Source organism: Prionailurus bengalensis, chromosome B3, assembly GCF_016509475.1.
Source record: "Prionailurus bengalensis isolate Pbe53 chromosome B3, Fcat_Pben_1.1_paternal_pri, whole genome shotgun sequence".
Classification (NCBI taxonomy): domain Eukaryota; kingdom Metazoa; phylum Chordata; class Mammalia; order Carnivora; family Felidae; genus Prionailurus; species Prionailurus bengalensis.
Window position 1 is genome coordinate 135886478 of NC_057355.1, and position 17853 is coordinate 135904330.

At 40.2% G+C, this 17853-nt stretch overlaps 1 protein-coding gene across 11 annotated transcripts in view; it reads right to left on the reverse strand.

The window, feature by feature from the left end:
• Positions 1–452: 452 nt before the first annotated feature.
• The window catches only part of ATXN3 (ataxin 3), a 38509-nt gene continuing 21108 nt past the window's right edge, over positions 453–17853 (reverse strand). For 4 of the 11 annotated variants that reach the window (XM_043556864.1, XM_043556868.1, XM_043556872.1 and 1 more), the window contains 5 exons: positions 17483–17649; positions 15848–15944; positions 11996–11998; positions 9728–9816; positions 453–4778 (listed from right to left, as the gene is read on the reverse strand). In XM_043556864.1, coding sequence (XP_043412799.1) covers positions 4681–4778; positions 9728–9816; positions 11996–11998; positions 15848–15944; positions 17483–17649 — 454 coding nt within the window. In that variant the 3' untranslated portion in view covers positions 453–4680. Of the gene's footprint in view, positions 4779–9727; positions 9817–11995; positions 11999–14898; positions 14953–15264; positions 15592–15847; positions 15945–17482; positions 17650–17853 lie in introns of those variants that run through there. The other 7 variants (XM_043556867.1, XM_043556869.1, XM_043556866.1 and 4 more) reach the window with 6 other exon arrangements.

Here is a 17853-nt window from a genome sequence, read left to right on the forward strand (position 1 = left end):
TCCCACCACTACAGCTGGATTCTGGTGTCTAGAATTGGATAAAATGAAGAAAAAACAGTACTTTTAAAAACTGTTATTAATGTGCTTTGTTTGGCCCTCAAGGTTAAAAAACAATTGAGAAACCACTTAAAAATCAGATTTCAAGTAAAAATTTGGAATTCTTAGCGTCCCTTGGAAAAGACCAGAGGATCCCGTAATAACGTGCCCTTCGGCAGCAGTTAGCTGGAACCGAGTGTCAGTGCCAAGCAGCCCACAAAACAGCGCCTCTTGAAGTTGAATCTCTGTGAATTCCCTGGGGGATCTTGTGAAAAATGCAGGTTCTGACCCAGTAGCTGCGGCCTGAAGCTCTGCATTTCCGAGAAGCCCTCAGGCGTACAGAAGCTGCTGGTCCCTCGGCCACGCTTTGCATAGCGAGACTGGGAATTAACAATCAGCACAAACGGAAGCAGAAATAAAAAAGCAAACATTATCTTTATTTAATAATCTTTGATATTTAAAATACAACTCATTGAACATCCACATTAACAAGAGAACCGTCAGTGTTCAACAGTGCTTTGGAAGCCCGGCTTTTCCGAGGACCAGAGAGGAAGGCCTGTGTGTGTCTAGTAACCGCAAGAGAGCTCAAGAGGGAGGAACACACCCCGAGGGCCGCACAGTTGGGTCCTGAGCAAACGGCAGTGCCTCAGTGCACTTGTGTCACGGCCAAAAGACAATGCTTTTTCGGGTGTGTTTTGTACTTGAATTTCAAATAATTTATACACAACAGTAATTTTTAAAAAGTTATTTCTAGTAGTCCAGTGTTGTAGAAATTCTATTTTTCACATTCAAATGTACGTTTTTCTCTTTAAAAAAAAACTTTAAAAAATTCCTGGAAACATTCACCTTTGAACTATGCAAGAAACAAGTGAAGCGCTTCCTAAATGAATCAGAAATTTCCACATATATTTCACTATTGCTTCCCATTCCTTGTCTATGAATCCGGTCTTAAGATATTTACTGATACACTATTATTAATTAAACATGCGAGCCAAATAACTGTAAATTTAGAAGTGATGTTACTAGCATTAATTCTTAAAATACCAGAACATTTGGGGGGAACAAAAATAGCACAGATTTTCTTCAAAAAAAAAAAAAATAAATAAAAATTCAAGAATTAACCAGCCATATCAATGTTTTCATTCATGAAAGCAAAATGAACAAAATATTTTTGTTAACGTAAGACTTTAAAATATAAGTCAGTTCCTTTCTTTAGCAAAAAACACTGGTTTATGAAGAGACCAGGAATAAAGTTTTCTTTTTGAAAATATGAAAAAATGATCGACACTGGTGAAATGATTAGTTGATCCAATCTGGTTTTTCTTAATTAAGATCACATATACAATATCTCCATACTTGTTAGGGCTCAGATACAACAATTTAGAATAGTAGCCGCTGGGCTTCCCAGTTGCAAATAAAGTTAATAGGAAATCATCATAATATTGATTATTGAGTCCTCTCGAGAATTTAAAAACATAGATTTATTTCAACTGGAGACATTTTAATTTCTATCACTATACTTTGCTTATGCACTGACTCAATCTTTTTTGAATCTGCATGGATCTAATGGGCCAATTTTAAGACATTTAATAAATCTTGGCACTCGCATGATACTATTTAAGGAGTATCAAACATGCAGACATTAAAAATGTAATTGAGGCTCTGACAGGAATAAAAATTACTTTATTCAACTTAAGTGAAATAACACAGACTATTGGTAGTTTTACCTATAATGATCTTCAACCAGTTTTGAGCTTTTTTCCGTATTAACTTTGGCATGAATAAAGTCTTAATTAAGAAAAATCAAGTTTTAAAGAAAAAAAAAAGCACCTCCTTACATATTCTGTGAATTGTAAATTATTTGACCAAGATCTTAAAAGTTAAAATAGAGTTTACCTGCAGAAATCTTTTCAAACAATCTACATTATTGACATATTTGTTATGTTAATTACTGTAAAAAGTGTTTATTGATGGTTTTAGATCAGAGGTTAACTGCTGTGAATTTTTTTTAACTACTGTGATTTTAAAAACATAAATAACTACTTATTAAATCCATAACCTCTCAAAATATGAAAGTGGTGTTTCCAAAACTTGTTTAAACTTTAAACACTAGCATAGCCACTGTAGGTATTTTATCCTGGTAATGCAACTTATACATTAGAAAAATGATACCAATAGTTTAAATATTAAACATTAAGGTGTTCCCAATTGGCAAAACAGAATGGAAAGCTTTATATAGAGTTCTTAGCAGGACAGTTTTTGTGAATTTCATTGTTTCTGACTTTCTTGCAGGATGATTCCGGTAAATAGCAGTTCCTGATGTGTGAACTATACTTTTGTATAACTAAGTTTTCTGATACTGTAGTTACAGGCATTGGCATCTTTTTCATACTGGCCAATCGATTAAGAAACGGAATCTAAATTAAGTTTAAGCCAATTCAAACAAATTGGCAGTTCCCTAGTCATTCTGGATCTGCCTGCCGAGTATAACATTCATAAGAAACTAACTAAATAAACACATTCACAAATGTATCCAGTGTGTGCTCAGCTCTGCTTAAAAAAAAAAAAGAAAAAAAATCCCTAAATGAAGATCAACATGCTATATCTCCTTAAGTGCTTTAATAAAGGTGTGTAATATAAGAACTTTATAAACTCTAAGGTTAAAACTTTCTGCATATTTCTTTACTCATTTTTATATTAGGTAGCTCATCCATTTAAGTGTATGAAAAGTCGAATGTAATTTTTCAATGGGAAAACGTAAAAGCCAAATATCCATGGAAAACAGGACAAGCATACTGGGGATAATGGCAGAAATGGTCACTCTTAACATATTTTGGTTTGTCAATCTTGAGAGAGCAGTACTAAACTCCAATGTCTCTTACAGTTCTAAAGTTTCATAACTCTTCTGAAAACGTTTCGATTCTCAAAAGAAAACTTTAGATTTTAAAGCAAAAGTGTCTAATTTTGCAAGGGAAACTTCAGAAAACTTTATTTGGCACAAAATAATGACTAAAAAGAAAACCTGTCTCTATCCAAAAAAAAAAAAAAAAAAAGCTACTTCATAATCATAAAAAGTCATTTTCCCATCTCTTTTCAACTCAGCCATAAATCCTAGATCAAAAAAATTTCCCTGATAAAATGTGTACAGCCATACACTAGTCATGGCAACATATCATCGTTTAATTTTCTAAGCCGTCGGCTGAAATTTCCTAACTTTTAGCTTATGAACAACTCAACATTCAAAAGAGCTTCAACAGGGGGATGGAGAATGAGGGATGGGGCATAAGTGACGGAATCCGAAATGTCCACTTCAGACAGACAATTAATTTCCACCAAAATCATACCACTATATTGACCCAGAAACAAACTCCGTGCATCCCAATCAAAATGTTTATCAAAACTAAAGACTTTCGTATTTACAGACCCAGTAAGTACTGTGTGACTTCTGTAATTCTTTAGCTACTTAAACAAGATGCAAGTGTCAAATCACAGTATAAATTTAAATGTATTTTTGTTAGTAGATTATTTTCATGTTCCAGACCATCATCTCTGGCAAGCTATCTATCCTGCTACAAGATGTACATCAGAAGCAGACATCTATGCTCCGTGACTCCACTGTAAACAGAACGGAGAGCTCCAGGCACAAAAGAGAAGAAAATGAAACTGCAAGTAAATCAAAAGCCAGACTTTGTCTCTCATACATTCATGGTGGGCATTATTTGTTAAATCATACACGGAATGAAACTTGCTCGCATACCGTGCTTCTCCTATTTTTCTCAATTGGAGAAGACAAGGAAATATCAAGGTGCCAGAGAAAGGGTTACAGCAAAGCTGTAAAGGTCTGACATAATTGAGAAGACATTCATAAAGCATCTGGAAAAGGATGTGGTCACATATTTAAAAAATTCTCATTTCTTCTCAAATATTTGTGCAGAGTTGATTTCAGAGTGGAGGAATGCATCAGAATCACGAAACAATGATCCCATCTTAGAGGGCTTAGGAAGCAAAACCTCAAGAAAGATTACCAGCTTTCAAAAGAGTTGTAGAAAAGTAAGGAAAACCACGTCCCAAAGAAATTGTGATCAGAGAAAGTAACAGGAGAAAACATCCAAGGGCACGCCACGTGACTGGAGGGAAAGCAGCTAATCCTTCTGGAACCGTTACTCCTATCAACATAGAAAAGACACTCCTAAAAGGTTAACTTGGTTAATGAGAAATAAAAGCAACTGAGAGATGATGAAAAGCGAGCCAACCGACCAGACCAGAAAGGATGAAAAGAAAACGAACGGAAAATGTTCTGTGGCAAGAGCTAATTAGCTGGTCTGCAAAAAGATCCAAGAAAAACGCCCTAACTTTAGACACGTTGGATATTGCACACTCAAAAAGAAAAGGAACCTCTAGAAAACCATTTTCAATGTCTTTAATTGCTAAATGCCTCTTTGGCTAGTGTTTGGAGGATCGTCATTTAGTCCTACAACTGACACATTTTGCCATTTTCTCATCTTTTTGTTGCAAACCGCCTAAAGCCTTATTTCCTCTGTTGAACGTTGTTCCTTGGACACATTACGAAAATGGACCGTCTATGCTGTAATCACCCAGGACAATGCTGGAAAGTACGAAGGTCTAAATGATTTGTAAAAGCTATTATTTTTTCCCTTCCGTTTTGAAGTTATTTCTAACAACTTCTAAAGACATGGTCACAGCTGCCTGAAGCATGTCTTCTTCGCTCATAGCATCTCCTGCTGGGAAAGAAAACAAGTGTTATCTCTTAGACATTTCGGGAAAATTCTCAAAGTCATCAAAAGGTAAGCTCCTAGGGGCGCCTGGGTGGCTCAGTCGGTTAAGTGTCCGACTTTGGCTCAGGTCATGATCTCGAGGCCCGTGAGTTCGAGCCCCGCGTCAGGCTCTGTGCTGACAGCTCAGAGCCTGGAACCTGTTTCAGATTCTGTGTCTCCCTCTCTCTCTGACCCTCCCCTGTTCATGCTCTGTCTCTGTCTCAAAAATAAATAAACGTTAAAAAAAAAAAAAAAAAGGTAAGCTCCTAGAAAATGTATTTCGGTCTGACCACTACAACTGCCTATTTTGATTTGTAATAGTTGCATAAAGTCACATGCATTCATTTACTGTTTTACGAGTTCTGACAAGTACACAAAGCTGTATAACCGCCATCACCACCCAGGCGCAGAACTGTTCCACTGCCCTCCAAAATTTGCTTATGCTGCCCCTGTGTGGTCAATCCCCAAAATACATTTATTCTATATTTCAAAACAAGGGCATTATGCTGTGAAAGAAAATTGAACTTAGTTGTATATATACGTAATCTGTTCCTTAAACTTTGTTTTGAAATAATTGTTTATTTACAGGAAGTTGCAAAGATAGTTCAGAGCGGTCCCGTGTACCCTTCAGCTCAATTTTTAACTCAACAATTAAACTCAATAATTAAATCCTATGTAACTACAGCTCAAACCCAAACTTGGATATGCCATCGGTACAAAGTTGTGTGTCGTGCCGTGCTATTTCATCATACGTGTAAGATTTTGTGTCACCACCAGCACCACTATCAGGATGGAGAACTGTTCAAGTGTCACAAAGATCTCTTTCCTGCTCTCCACTTCTCTGCCCCGACCTTCCCTAACTGCAGGCAGCCAACTAATTTGTTCTCTACCTCTACACATTTGTCGTTTTTAGAATGTTACACAAATTGAATCACACTGTAATGAGATCTTTTGAGATTTTCTTCTGCACTCAGCATAATGCCCTTGAGACTCATCCAAGTTGGTGCATGTATCAACGGCAGGTTTGTTTTTAGTCCTGAGTGGTATTCCACGGTGTACTACTGTTTGTTAGACCATTCATCTTCCTGTAGCACAGTGTGATTGTTTCCGGTTTTTGACTGTAAGAAATAAAGCTGCTTCTATGAACATTTGTGTACAGGTTTTTACATGGACGGTTAAGTTGTCATATCTCTGGGATAAACGCCCAGGAGTCTAACTGCCAGGTTGTATGGTTAGTACTTGTTCAGTTTTTAAAGAAATCGACAAATTATTTTCCAGACTGGCTGGAATAGTTGAAATGTAGAAACTTCACCTCCTTTTACATCCTTTACTCTCCCAATATTTTCTACATATACACCAAACACCAAATCAATGTTCTAATCCTTGCTTCGATCATTAAACATAATTTAGAAAACTCAAAAGGAGAGGAACATCTATTGTTTACCCATATTTTTACTATGTCTACTGTTCTTTTTTTCCTTTCTGAGGTTCCCAGATGAATTCTCTTATCATACCTGTTTAGAAAGCTTCCTTTAGCCATTATTGTAGGGTGGGTCTGCTGGTGAGAAATTCTCTTAATTTTTCTCTTCATTCCTGAAGGAAATTTTCAGTGGGAATTCTTGGTTGAGAGTGTCTTTTCAGCACTCGAAAAATGTTATGCCACTTCCTACTGATCTCCATGATTTCAGATGAGAAATCTGCTGTCATGCAAACTGCTGCAGGCAAGATGTCTCTAGCTGGTTTCAAGATTTTCTTCTTTTGTTTCAGTTTGCAAAAGCTAGATTATCATGTCTTGGCATAAATTTCTTTGGGCTTAACTGTTAGAGGTTTTCTCAGTTAAATCTGGAGTTTTAGATCTTTTGCCCAAGCTGGGGTTTTTAGCCATCATTTCTTCAAATACTTTTTCATTTTTCAGCCCACCCTCCTTATCTCCCGAGATTCCCATGATGCACACCTTAGATCTTTCCACTATGGTCCCACGGGTGTCCAAGGCTTTGTTTGTTTTGTCCAGTCTAATTCTCTCTGTTGCTCAGAATGGGTACTTTCTATTGTTCCGTCTTCAAGTTCATGGATTCTCTGTCCTTCCATTTACCTTTGGACCCACCCATTACATTTTTATTTTTATTTATTTATTTTTTTTATAATAAAGCCTTTTATTTTTTTTATTTTTTTTTCCTAAATTTTTTTTTAACGTTTATTTATTTTTGAGACAGGGAGAGACAGAGCATGAACAGGGAAGGGGCAGAGAGAGAGGGAGACACAGAATCGGAAGCAGGCTCCAGGCTCTGAACCATCAGCCCAGAGCCGGATGCGGGGCTCGAACTCACGGACCGCGAGATCACGACCTGAGCCGAAGTCGGACGCTTAACCGACTGGGCCACCCAGGCGCCCCACCCATTACAGTTTTAAATTTTAGGTACTGTTATTTTTCAGTTCTAAACTTTCCATTTAGTTCATCTTTGTATCTTCCTTCTTGAAGCTATTTTTTCATTTAAGCATGTTCACAATTGCTCAGTATAATATTTTTATGATAGCCGCTTTAAAAATCCTTGTGAGGGGCGCCTGGGTGGCTCAGTCGGTTAGGTGTCCAGCTCTTGGTTTCAGCTCAGGTCATGATCTCCTGGTTTGTGAGATCTAGCCCCATGTCAGGCTGTGCACTGACAGTACATAGCCTGCTTGGGATTCTCTCCCTCCCAGTCTGTCTGCCCCTCTCTCGCTCATGCTCTCTCCTTTCTCAGAATAAGTAAAATTAAAAAATAAAATAAAATAAAACTTCTTGGGAGATTAATGAATTCTAACATCAGCGTCATCTGGGTGGTGGTGCCGATGAATGGTCTTTTCTCAAACTGAATCTTTCCTGGCTCTTGGTATGGTAAATACTTCCGATCAAATCCTAGACATCTGCCATGTTGCATGTTACAAGACTGGGTCTTCTCTTCCGGCAGGCCTCTTCTGACACAGTACCAGTGGGGGAGAGGGTGCTGCCTTACTATGGCCAGAGAGGGGGAGCGTGTGTGCGATCATGACTGCTGTGCACACGTGGGACTTCTGGCTCCCCACTGTCCTCCATTAAGATCTCCCTGACTGGAAGGGTAGGAATGCCTCCGGACTGCCTCTCGGTGACACTGTGGGTGTGGCCTCGTTACTGCCTCAAATCACTGCCTCCGGATTCTCCACTAGGTCCCTCTGAAACTACCCTGCGGGAAACCAGAGGGACGCCTCATATGGCTGGGTGGAAGTCTAGGCTCCCTGTGACCACAGACCCCATGGGAAAGGGCCCCTCATTCTCTCCTGGAGGAAATGAAAATCCCAGTTCCTCACTTGGCCACACCATCCTGGCCAGGCAAGTTCAGCTCGTGCCTGCCAGCTGGGGATGCCAGTCTATGCTCCCACCTGGCCCATGCTGATGCGGTGGGGTGACGATAAGGCCAGTTTATGACCCTCTTTGGCTGGACTAGAGTATTTGTTATATAAAAGATTATATAAAAGATTCTACTTGCTCCGCAGTCCCTTTTGACTACACAGAGCAGGCTTACTGGGTCTGGGCCATAGCTTCTTCACCAAATCCAGGGTGTGTGAAGCAGAGAGAACCCAGGCCACATGCCACTCTGTGATCCCTCTGGTCCTGAGCCCCCTAAGCAGTCTGTCTCTCCCCTAGCTTTCAGAATTTTCTTATGTTCTTTTGATGTAAGTGTCCGTGGTTGTTAGCTGTAAATAGCAGGAGGAATCGGGAAAAGCACCAGTTCGTCCCTTTTTATTGTTAAATAGTAGTCCGTGGTTCCCAAGTACCACAGACATGCATCCATTCACCAGCCGAAGGACAACTTTTGGGTAGCTCCCAGTTTTTGACAAGTAGGAAGCTGCTCTAAGCATTCACGTACAAGTTTTCCTGTGAACCTAAGTTTACTTTTTTTTTTGCTTACATACCTCGAGCGGGACCTTTGAATCACATGGTTAAGTGCACATTTAAGTTTATAAGAAAATACTAAACTATTTTTCAAACTTTTACATTCCTACTAACAGTATAGGAGTGTCATGGCAACCCTGATCCTAGTCAGCACCTGGTATTGTCAATTTTATGATTTTATGAAGCCATTCTTATAATAAGGTGTGTAGCTTTAATTTGCATTTCCCTAGGGAAACCTGGGGGGCTCAGTCGGTCAGATGTCTGACTTCAGCTCAGGTCATGATCTCATGGCTTGTGAGTTCAAGCCCTACTTTGGGCTGTGTTGCTGACAGCTCAGACCCTGGAGCCTGCTTCGGATTCTGTGTCTCTCTCTGTCTCTGCCCCTCCCCTGCTCATGCCCGCTCACTCGCTCTCTCTCAAAAGTAAATAAACATTAAAAATTTTTTAATTTGCATCTCCCTAACGATTATTAATATTGATCGTATTTTCACATGCTTATTTGTCACCCATGGTGAAGTATCTGTTCAAATCCTTTGCCCCTTGAGTTTTCTTATTTCAGTTTTGAGAGTTCTTCACATGTTCTGCTTACAAGGCCTTTGTCACATAGTTGCTTTTTCACTCACCTGGTACTACCAGGAACTGACCAAAGTTTAAGACCTATTAAACCAAGGCCTGATCACTAACTCTCGATTTCCTATTATTTAGACTACATTTGGGTGTTTTCAGTTTTCCAGGTGGTAAAGCGTATCTTCCCCCTACCAATATTCTTTATCTCCGAGGAACTTTTGGAGGGTGTATTAATTACTGTGAAGTCGCAAGTATTGTTTAGAATTTTAAAGCAACATATCCACTGAATGCTCTAGTCTGCCTGCTTCTTAATCTGAGGAAATTTAGTAGATTCCAAATTCATACGTGAATTTCAGTGTAATTCAAGAGGGGAGAAAAAAGCCTGTCAAGCCAAAAACCACACGGAGCCCGTGTCAAACACAGCACAGTCAGGGAGGCATACCTGGATCGCTGCCCAGTGCACCTGTACTTGTGGTTGGCCTCTCGCGTGGGTGGGAAAGCTGTGCTGGTGGATGCTGCTGCTGCTGCTGCCTGAAACATGTGAAGGCGAGTGTATGTTAAAACCCAAACCCGAAGAATAAATATGCCACCAGAAAAACTGCGCATGGAAACTAAATGGTTCCACAAAACAAAAGAGTCACTGTCATGACCTCCACAAAAGAAGGCCAGAGCAATCACTCTGATATATATTACTTAAAAGTAGCACAGTGCTGATCCTAGGAGACCCAGGTATAAAATCTGAATTATCAAATTAATAGGTAAAGATTTTCACCGCGAAATAACACATAAGCAAAAGCATTCGCTGGCAGGTAGGTGTTTTGACTTACAGATCCTTAGTATTGTTGGAAGTCGCTGGAAATGAGCACCTTTGAGAACATTAAGCATCTCAAATTACCAAGCTAGTTAACATGACCTTCCCACGGCTGCCTTCTTCTTGCCGTCCAGCTCCAAGCTTCAGCATGTCCTCAGAGACACCGTTGCTGCCCAGCCCACATACAGCAGCCAGCAGCCATTCTCACTGTCTCCTCACTTCCTTTCAATTTTGGCGTCATCTTAGCACCATCTGATACTCTTCTGTTTGTCTCCCTCTTCAAGCTAACAAGAGCACAAACCTTATCTCACTTCCCAAGTGCCTAAAACACTGCCCGTCACATAGTGCGCATCCACCAAATACTTGATAAAGGGAAAGAAGTTAAAATAACTTTTTAAGATGCGTTATCAGGTTGCAGTACCATCTATTATATTAAAATAAATTTTCCCTGGATTTTTTGCAGAAGGGAGAACGACGTCAGAAAAATCCACGTTTGAAAACATTTAAACACGATGGTTATGATGTAAGTATGTAGGGCAGTGCCCTTGTACTTAAAGAATATACGCTAAAGTACTGAAATGTAATGGCAAGTCATGTCTGCAAGTTATTCTCAAATTCCTCAGAAATGTCCACAATTAGGGAATTTGGGTGAGTATAAGGAGTTCTGGGAACTAGTTCTGCTTTTAAGTAAATTCAAAATTATTTCACATAATACATACATAATATGTTTAAAATTAAAAAAAAAAAACATAAACAGCTGACACTCTGCAGTGAGAAGCCATAGCTTTCAAAAAATGCATAGAAGGATTTTTAAAGGAACCAGAATTTTAAATTTGCCAGCAACTCTACAAATAGAATAGCACACGATGTCTTCCAGAGTCTCAGTCTTCTGTTTTAAATATGAGCAACAAAGAAAACCCAAGCATATTGCCGTCTGCCTCAGTTTACTCTCAGGCGTGCGTGGCTAACAGTGCACGAGAGGGCAGGTTCCCAGCAGCCCATCCCGACAACAGGGTGTGCACGAGAAAGCAGTCCGTCCCGGTAACGGGGTCCGCCTCTGCAAGGCAGGAGGAATCAATCCTGGCACATCGGATCTCTCCGCCCGCCCTTTTCCCCCTCCGGCCAAGCCAACATGTCAGAACACAAGAGAGTGGTAGGTGAGACAGCAGCTTTAGAGGGACAGTCTTCATCTACTTTAAATTTATGAAAAGTGAGAAGTAAAGGAATTGCCAGCCTTGAAACAGTCCTGACCCCTCTCATATTTGCTGACACAATAAGATGCAACATGTGCAAACAGCAAATCAGTACCCACTCCCACTGTCTTCGAATGTGCCCTCAGAATCAGAGGCTAGAAAGCTAAAAACACCACCGGAGGTCACTGTACAGCTAGGATGCTGGTAATCAACCGAGCGCTTGCAGAAATGAGGCACAACCATCTTCCTGCTGCTTTGGTGGTTCTCTGCGGGCAAGTTAAGTCATGGAGCCGGTCCCAGGATGCGGCTTCCCGGCAGCCGCAGTGGGGGCTGACTTCCTGTTTCCATGTCTAGGCAACCGTGGTGGCAAGCTTCCAGACCCTAGGATCACAGCTATGGCAACGTGTTCTTGAACTCCGTGTCCTGATTTCCCATCCTCCCAACCGGGGCGGTTGGTTGCACTCTTCCAACAGGCTGGTCTGTGGAATTCTGGAAGCCTGGCTACAGCCCGCACCACCCGCCTGCTCTTCCTAAGACTGCGTAAGCCCTGAGTCTCTGTATTAAAACCTTTTCTGCTCAAAATATCTCTAGCATCTTGTTTCTTAGAGTGAATCACATTATGCCGTGCCACCGAAGCAGTGGCTCAGGTGTTAGACAATTAAAAAAATCATAGCAATCCGCGACCATGGAAACAATGCCCAGTAACTGCCTCTTTGTTGGGTAACACTTTTTTAGTAACAGGAGGAGAGAATCTGCATCATTTCAGAGCTACACTTAGAGAAGACGATGATGCTAACACATTTGTGGAATACTTTACGGTTTACACAACAGTTGTACACGCACTAATTCAATTTGTGAATGTGGTAGGTTTTATACTGACACTGCTGGTGTAGTAAGAGATTCACTTGGGCTTTTATAATAGGTAAAATGGATTGAGAGATTACTACTGGAAAAAAAATACGGCTGTGAAAACATTGCCTGACACTCATTCATAAACTATGACTTTGTAACAGGTAGATTTTTAAACAGTATTTTTATGTTTGATCAAGCATGAATATGGCGGTTACTACATTAGGCATGAAGCTTCAAATAGTCTATAAGAAAAAAAAACTATTAGAATGTGTAACAAAATAAACTATTTGAATAAAAAAAACCAAACAAACCCTGAATTTGAATTCAAAATTTGTTTGAATAACAGCACCAGGGTCAGTTTGGAGAGGGTCAGAGGGAAGAGCATGATAACCTTAGAGCCAAGTTCCCAGAGACAGAAGCTAGAGAGAACCTGTAGGCCTAAAAATCAGGAATTCTGGTGAAAGGCCTAATATTTGAAACTACAGCTGTTCCTCAGCTCCTTTACTACTGAGTCTAACAAGACTCTGGATGCTACGCAATGGTGGACAGAAACACCAAGAAGTTTGTTCTGAGCTTTTCTCAGCAACTTGTGACTCTATAAGATATTCTCTAGTTCTCAAATTCCCACCGATATTTTGAAGGTCAGGCCAGGCTCAGAGGATGCCGCTGGAGCTGGAAACCATCACTGCCCACGTTCCTTCCCAATCCACTGTCCTCCAACCAGGAAGGAGCCCCACTGATGCTCAAACATTTAAAGAAATAATTTTTTTTTTTTTAAATTTTGAGACACAGAGAGAGAGCATGCGCACATGATGGGGGAGAGGGGCAGACAGAGAGAAAATCTTAAGTAAGCTCCACACTCAGCATAGAGCCCCACACGCACGGCTCGATCCCATGACCCTGGAATCACGACCTGAGCCTAAATTAAGAATTGGATGCTCAACTGACTGAGTGACCCAGGCTTCTCCAACCTAAAATAATTTTTTAAGTAAAGAAGGGATTTGTTTTTCTACTTTAAATTTTTTTTTTTCCAATGTTTATTTATTTTGGGGACAGAGAGAGACAGAGCATGAACGGGGGAGGGGCAGAGAGAGGGAGACACAGAATCTGAAACAGGCTCCAGGCTCTGAGCCATCAGCCCAGAGCCCGACGCGGGGCTCGAACTCACGGACCGCGAGATCGCGACCTGGCTGAAGTCGGACGCTTAACCGACTGCGCCACCCAGGCGCCCCTGTTTTTCTACTTTAAAGATGTTTTCCTTTTCTTAGATCTACTTGTGAATCTTGCAGTTTGTCTATAAGGTAGGTCTGTTTGGACCAATTTGTTCTGGCAAAAAATAGAATGTGAAATAAGCATGATAGAAGTATCATTTGAGAACCGTTCTGGAAAGCAGTTTAGAAATCCATACCAAGACCTTAAAAAATATTTCTGTCCTTTAACCCAAAAACCTCAGAATAACTGGAAGAAATGGTGAGAAATTTGAGGCATGGCATCAGTACAGGATTGTTCACTGCACTATTAATTATATAACTTTTTTTTAACATTTATTTATTGTTGAGAGAGAGACAGAGACAGAACACGAGCAGGGGAGGGAGGGGCAGAGAGAGAGGAAGACACAGAAGCTGAAACAGGCTCCAGGCTCTAAGCTGTCAGCACAGAGCCCGATGTGCGGCCTGAACTCACAAACCGTGAGATCATGACCTGAGCCGAAGTCGGGCTCTTAACTGACTGAGCCACCCAGGCGCCCCTGCACTATTAATTATAATAGCAAAAATCAGAATATTACAAAGACTATTTACTATTATGGGAAATGGGTGTAACTAATAACACCATATACGTGTGTCTGTGTGAGTAGAAGAGAATGTGTCAAAATACTAACATTAGTTATTAAAATAAAGGATTTTTAAAGTTTATTTTGAGAAGAGAGGGGAGGAAAGAGAGAGAGAAAGAGAGAGCGAGAGAGAGAGAATGTAAACGGGGGAGGGGCAGAGAGAGAAGGAGAGAGAGAATTTAAAGCAAGCTCCTTTCTGTTTCAGCACAGAGCCCAACAAGGGGCTTGAACCCACAAACTGTGAGATCATGACCTGAGCTGAAACCAAGAGCCAGATGCTCAACTGACTGAGCCACCCAGGCACACCAAAAGTTAGGATTGTTTGATTTTGATATATCTTAAAATAAATTTTCTCAAATTAAGTTTTTATCTAATTAGTTTCACTTTTTTTTTTTAAGATTTTATTTTTAAGTAATCTGTACACCCAACATGGGACTCGAACATGGGAGTCGCATACTCCACTGACTGAACCAGCCAGGCACCCCTTAAGTTATTTTTTAACACTAACTAGACATTTGATGACATTACAGAATGATTAATAATTATCATATAATAATTATTAACAGTGTGACGACAGCATTTGGCAATATTAAAAAAAAAATGGATGAAATGATACAATAATTTAGATCTGTTACCAAATAATCCCAGCTTGGGGGTGGGAGAGTAGAATGCATGAGAGATGGGGTCACAGAAAACCAAGCCTGGCCACGTGCTGGCATTTGTTAAACACGAGCAATGGGTAAACGGGTTCATTATGCTGGTTTCTCTACGTTTATAGATATTTGAAGTTTATCATAATTAAAGAATTTAAAAGTTCACTTTAAAATTTGAAAGGAAGTGAAAAGCACTAATAAGCACAATTTTGAGATTTTATATATAATTAAATCCATTAACCTATCGCTGAATAAAGACTAGAAATATCTCACATTAAGAGGATGTCAGTTGATCAGAACTTTCCTTCATATACTTCTGAGTTGTAACTTAAACAAACAAAACAAAACAGAAAACAAGGTAAATATTATCTTCATTACACCATCATAATGCTCCACTATTTCAGCTCCCACTAATACTGCCAATTATGATTGTGAGACGCTTCTCGATTATAGAGATGTTGAACTGGGAAAATACATACATCTCAGAATTGATGAAATACAGTGAACAGGCCAGATTCAGCTGCTGGACTTTTGGTTTCTGACCTGGGATCCGAGGATCTGTACAGTCTCTCTAAATACTACCTTGTAACCTCTTTTTTTTTTCCCCATTAAAAAAAGAAAAAGGGAAGACGAGTTGTGAATGGTAGTTACTGGAAAGGATGATAATTTTTATTTTCTAGTTTGAGAGCACTGACAGATTTAGGTTTTAGGATTTATGGTTTGCCCCATGTCCCTGATGCGGACAGGCCCGCAGTAACCCCTGAAGTGGCAGTAAGAAGAACAATTAACCACCGTCTGTATCTGGGCGTGTGCTCCCCGACCACAGTGCTGTTTTCCCTGTTAACTGACAGCAGAACTTTGCGAGGTTGCTCAGGTCACCAAGAAGCACATCCAAAGGCATTGTTCTTGCTTTGGTCCATTTCCATTTTCGTTTGATGACTTACATTTGACTGGGTTTCCTTCACCCTATTTCATATAAACCCTATAATTAGTATTGAGGCAAAGACTTTCCCTAAAACTACATATCATTTCAGTTTATTTGCTCTAAATTAAAAACAAAACAAAACTCAGATGTTCACAGGGTTCAGGTAGTAACCAATCTTTTAAGGAGAGAATCTTAAGTAAAATAGTTTAAGCCAAAGCTCTATATGTAGAGATTGCAGACAAAACAGACAAAGTACACGTTAAATATGCAATTTTAATATTGTACCAACTACTTTACTTTTCAAAGTAGGCTTCTCTTCTCTTCCGTAGCTCTTCTGAAGTAAGATGTGTACCTGATGTCTGTGGAATATCTTGGGACACATTTCTGGAACTACCTGAAAAGAAAACAGAACAAAAAAAGCAATCATTTTATTTACCAATTCAAGCGATGCTATGTTTATGCTTTTTGAGCAAGCTTTCACAAAAGTTTTTTTCTTAAAAATATCGTGCTATGTTGTAACTAGAAGAAAGTCTCATGGACAAATCCGAATAAGGCAGTTCAAATATAACCTGTGTCCACACCCATCTGTGACACAGTGGACGTAAGGATGTGAGTCCAACAGCCAACCCATTAGGGAGAGCCATCAACACCACACTTGTGTTGCCCTCTTTAACTTACTAGAAATGCCCCAGCACTTTCCACGAGAACCAACGAGAAGTGGGTGACTGTAAACCCATTCTCTATATTCCGATCTCCTACGATATTTGCATGCTGTAACAGCTCAAGTGTGTGTCCCAGAGATCCTGCCAAGATTGTGAAATAAGGTGGGAAGAAAAGCAAATGACCCAAAAATATCTAAAATTATAAAGAGCTGTTGTCTGTCCATTACTGGGCTAATCCAGCAGGACTCTACTAATCAAAAATGGGACCACACAGATGAAGCACTCCGAGCTGTGCCAGGAGGTGTGAGAAGTTCAGGACAACACACAGGATAAAAAGGATAATCTTCATAGTAATGGAACCTCAATTTTATTTAGGTATTTAAGAAATCCCATTGAATCATCTCATGAGGAAAATAGAAGGCTTGGGGCGCCTGGGTGGCTCAGTCGGTTAAGTGTCCGACTTTGGCTCAGGTCATGATCTCACAGTTCGTGGGTTCAAGCCCCGCACTGGGCTCTGTGCTGACAGCTCAGAGCCCGGAACCTATTTCAGATTCTGTGTCTCCCTCTCTCTGTTCCTCCCTGCACTCGCTCTGTCCCTCTCTCACTCTCTCAAAAATAAATAAAGGTTAAAAAAAAAAAGAAAGAAAATAGAAGGCAAATTTCCACATTAATTAGATGAAAACAAAACTGCCAAAAACCCACACATACTTTTCAGTAAGCTCTTTGAGCTACCTGCCAGACAACTCCCGCTGCCTGGATTCCCGAGGGGAGACATCTTCACTCTCCTCTGCTAGTGAGTTTATGTCACTATCACGGTGGGTCCATGAAGTGGGCTTATGCTGTAAGGTACATGGCCACTAAGTGTTACACTTTTGAAATATTTTCTGCCCAGGCCTTTTGTATCCAACAGCATACATTTACAAAATAGCAAGTCTGGGTAAGAGCCCCCCCCCAGCCCCCCCCAATCCCCCCCCCACTTTTGCCCACAAAGATTAACCTCAGGTTATTATTGTTCTGTTACTACAGTTTTTTGACCAAACGGAAAAACCAGACTAAAAATATATCCAATCCTAATATAACTTAGTTTGTTAAAAGGTATTTACATTACAAGAAAACTAAACAAACAGCTGACTGTCGTATGTCCATAGTCACTGCTTCTAGAGTAATTGTCAAAGAACTTCTACCAACAATACATTGACTTCCGGGGGAACTAAAGATGATCTGACTCAATCCTTCAACAACAAATGAAGGTGGGGCCGAATGTCTGTACCTTGCATACTGAGCTGAATAGCCCTGCGGAGATCTGCTTCTTCATCTTCCATGTCGATTTCCTGGCGACTCAGTGCCAGAGCCCTCTGCAAATCTTCCTCATCTTCGTCTAACATGCCTGACCCATCATTTGCTTCTAAGACTCGTTCCAGATCTGTTTTCTGAACTCTAAAGAACAATAACACTGATGGTAACTGCAGACCAGTCTTCTATTTTAGATAAAACAGAAATATTTATAAACCAAAACATTTTTTAAATAAATTTTTAAAAAAGATTTTATTTTTAAGTAACCTCTATATCCAACATGGGGCTTGAACTTACAACCCCAAAATCAAGAATCGCATGCCGCACCAACTGAGCCAAAGGGGTCCC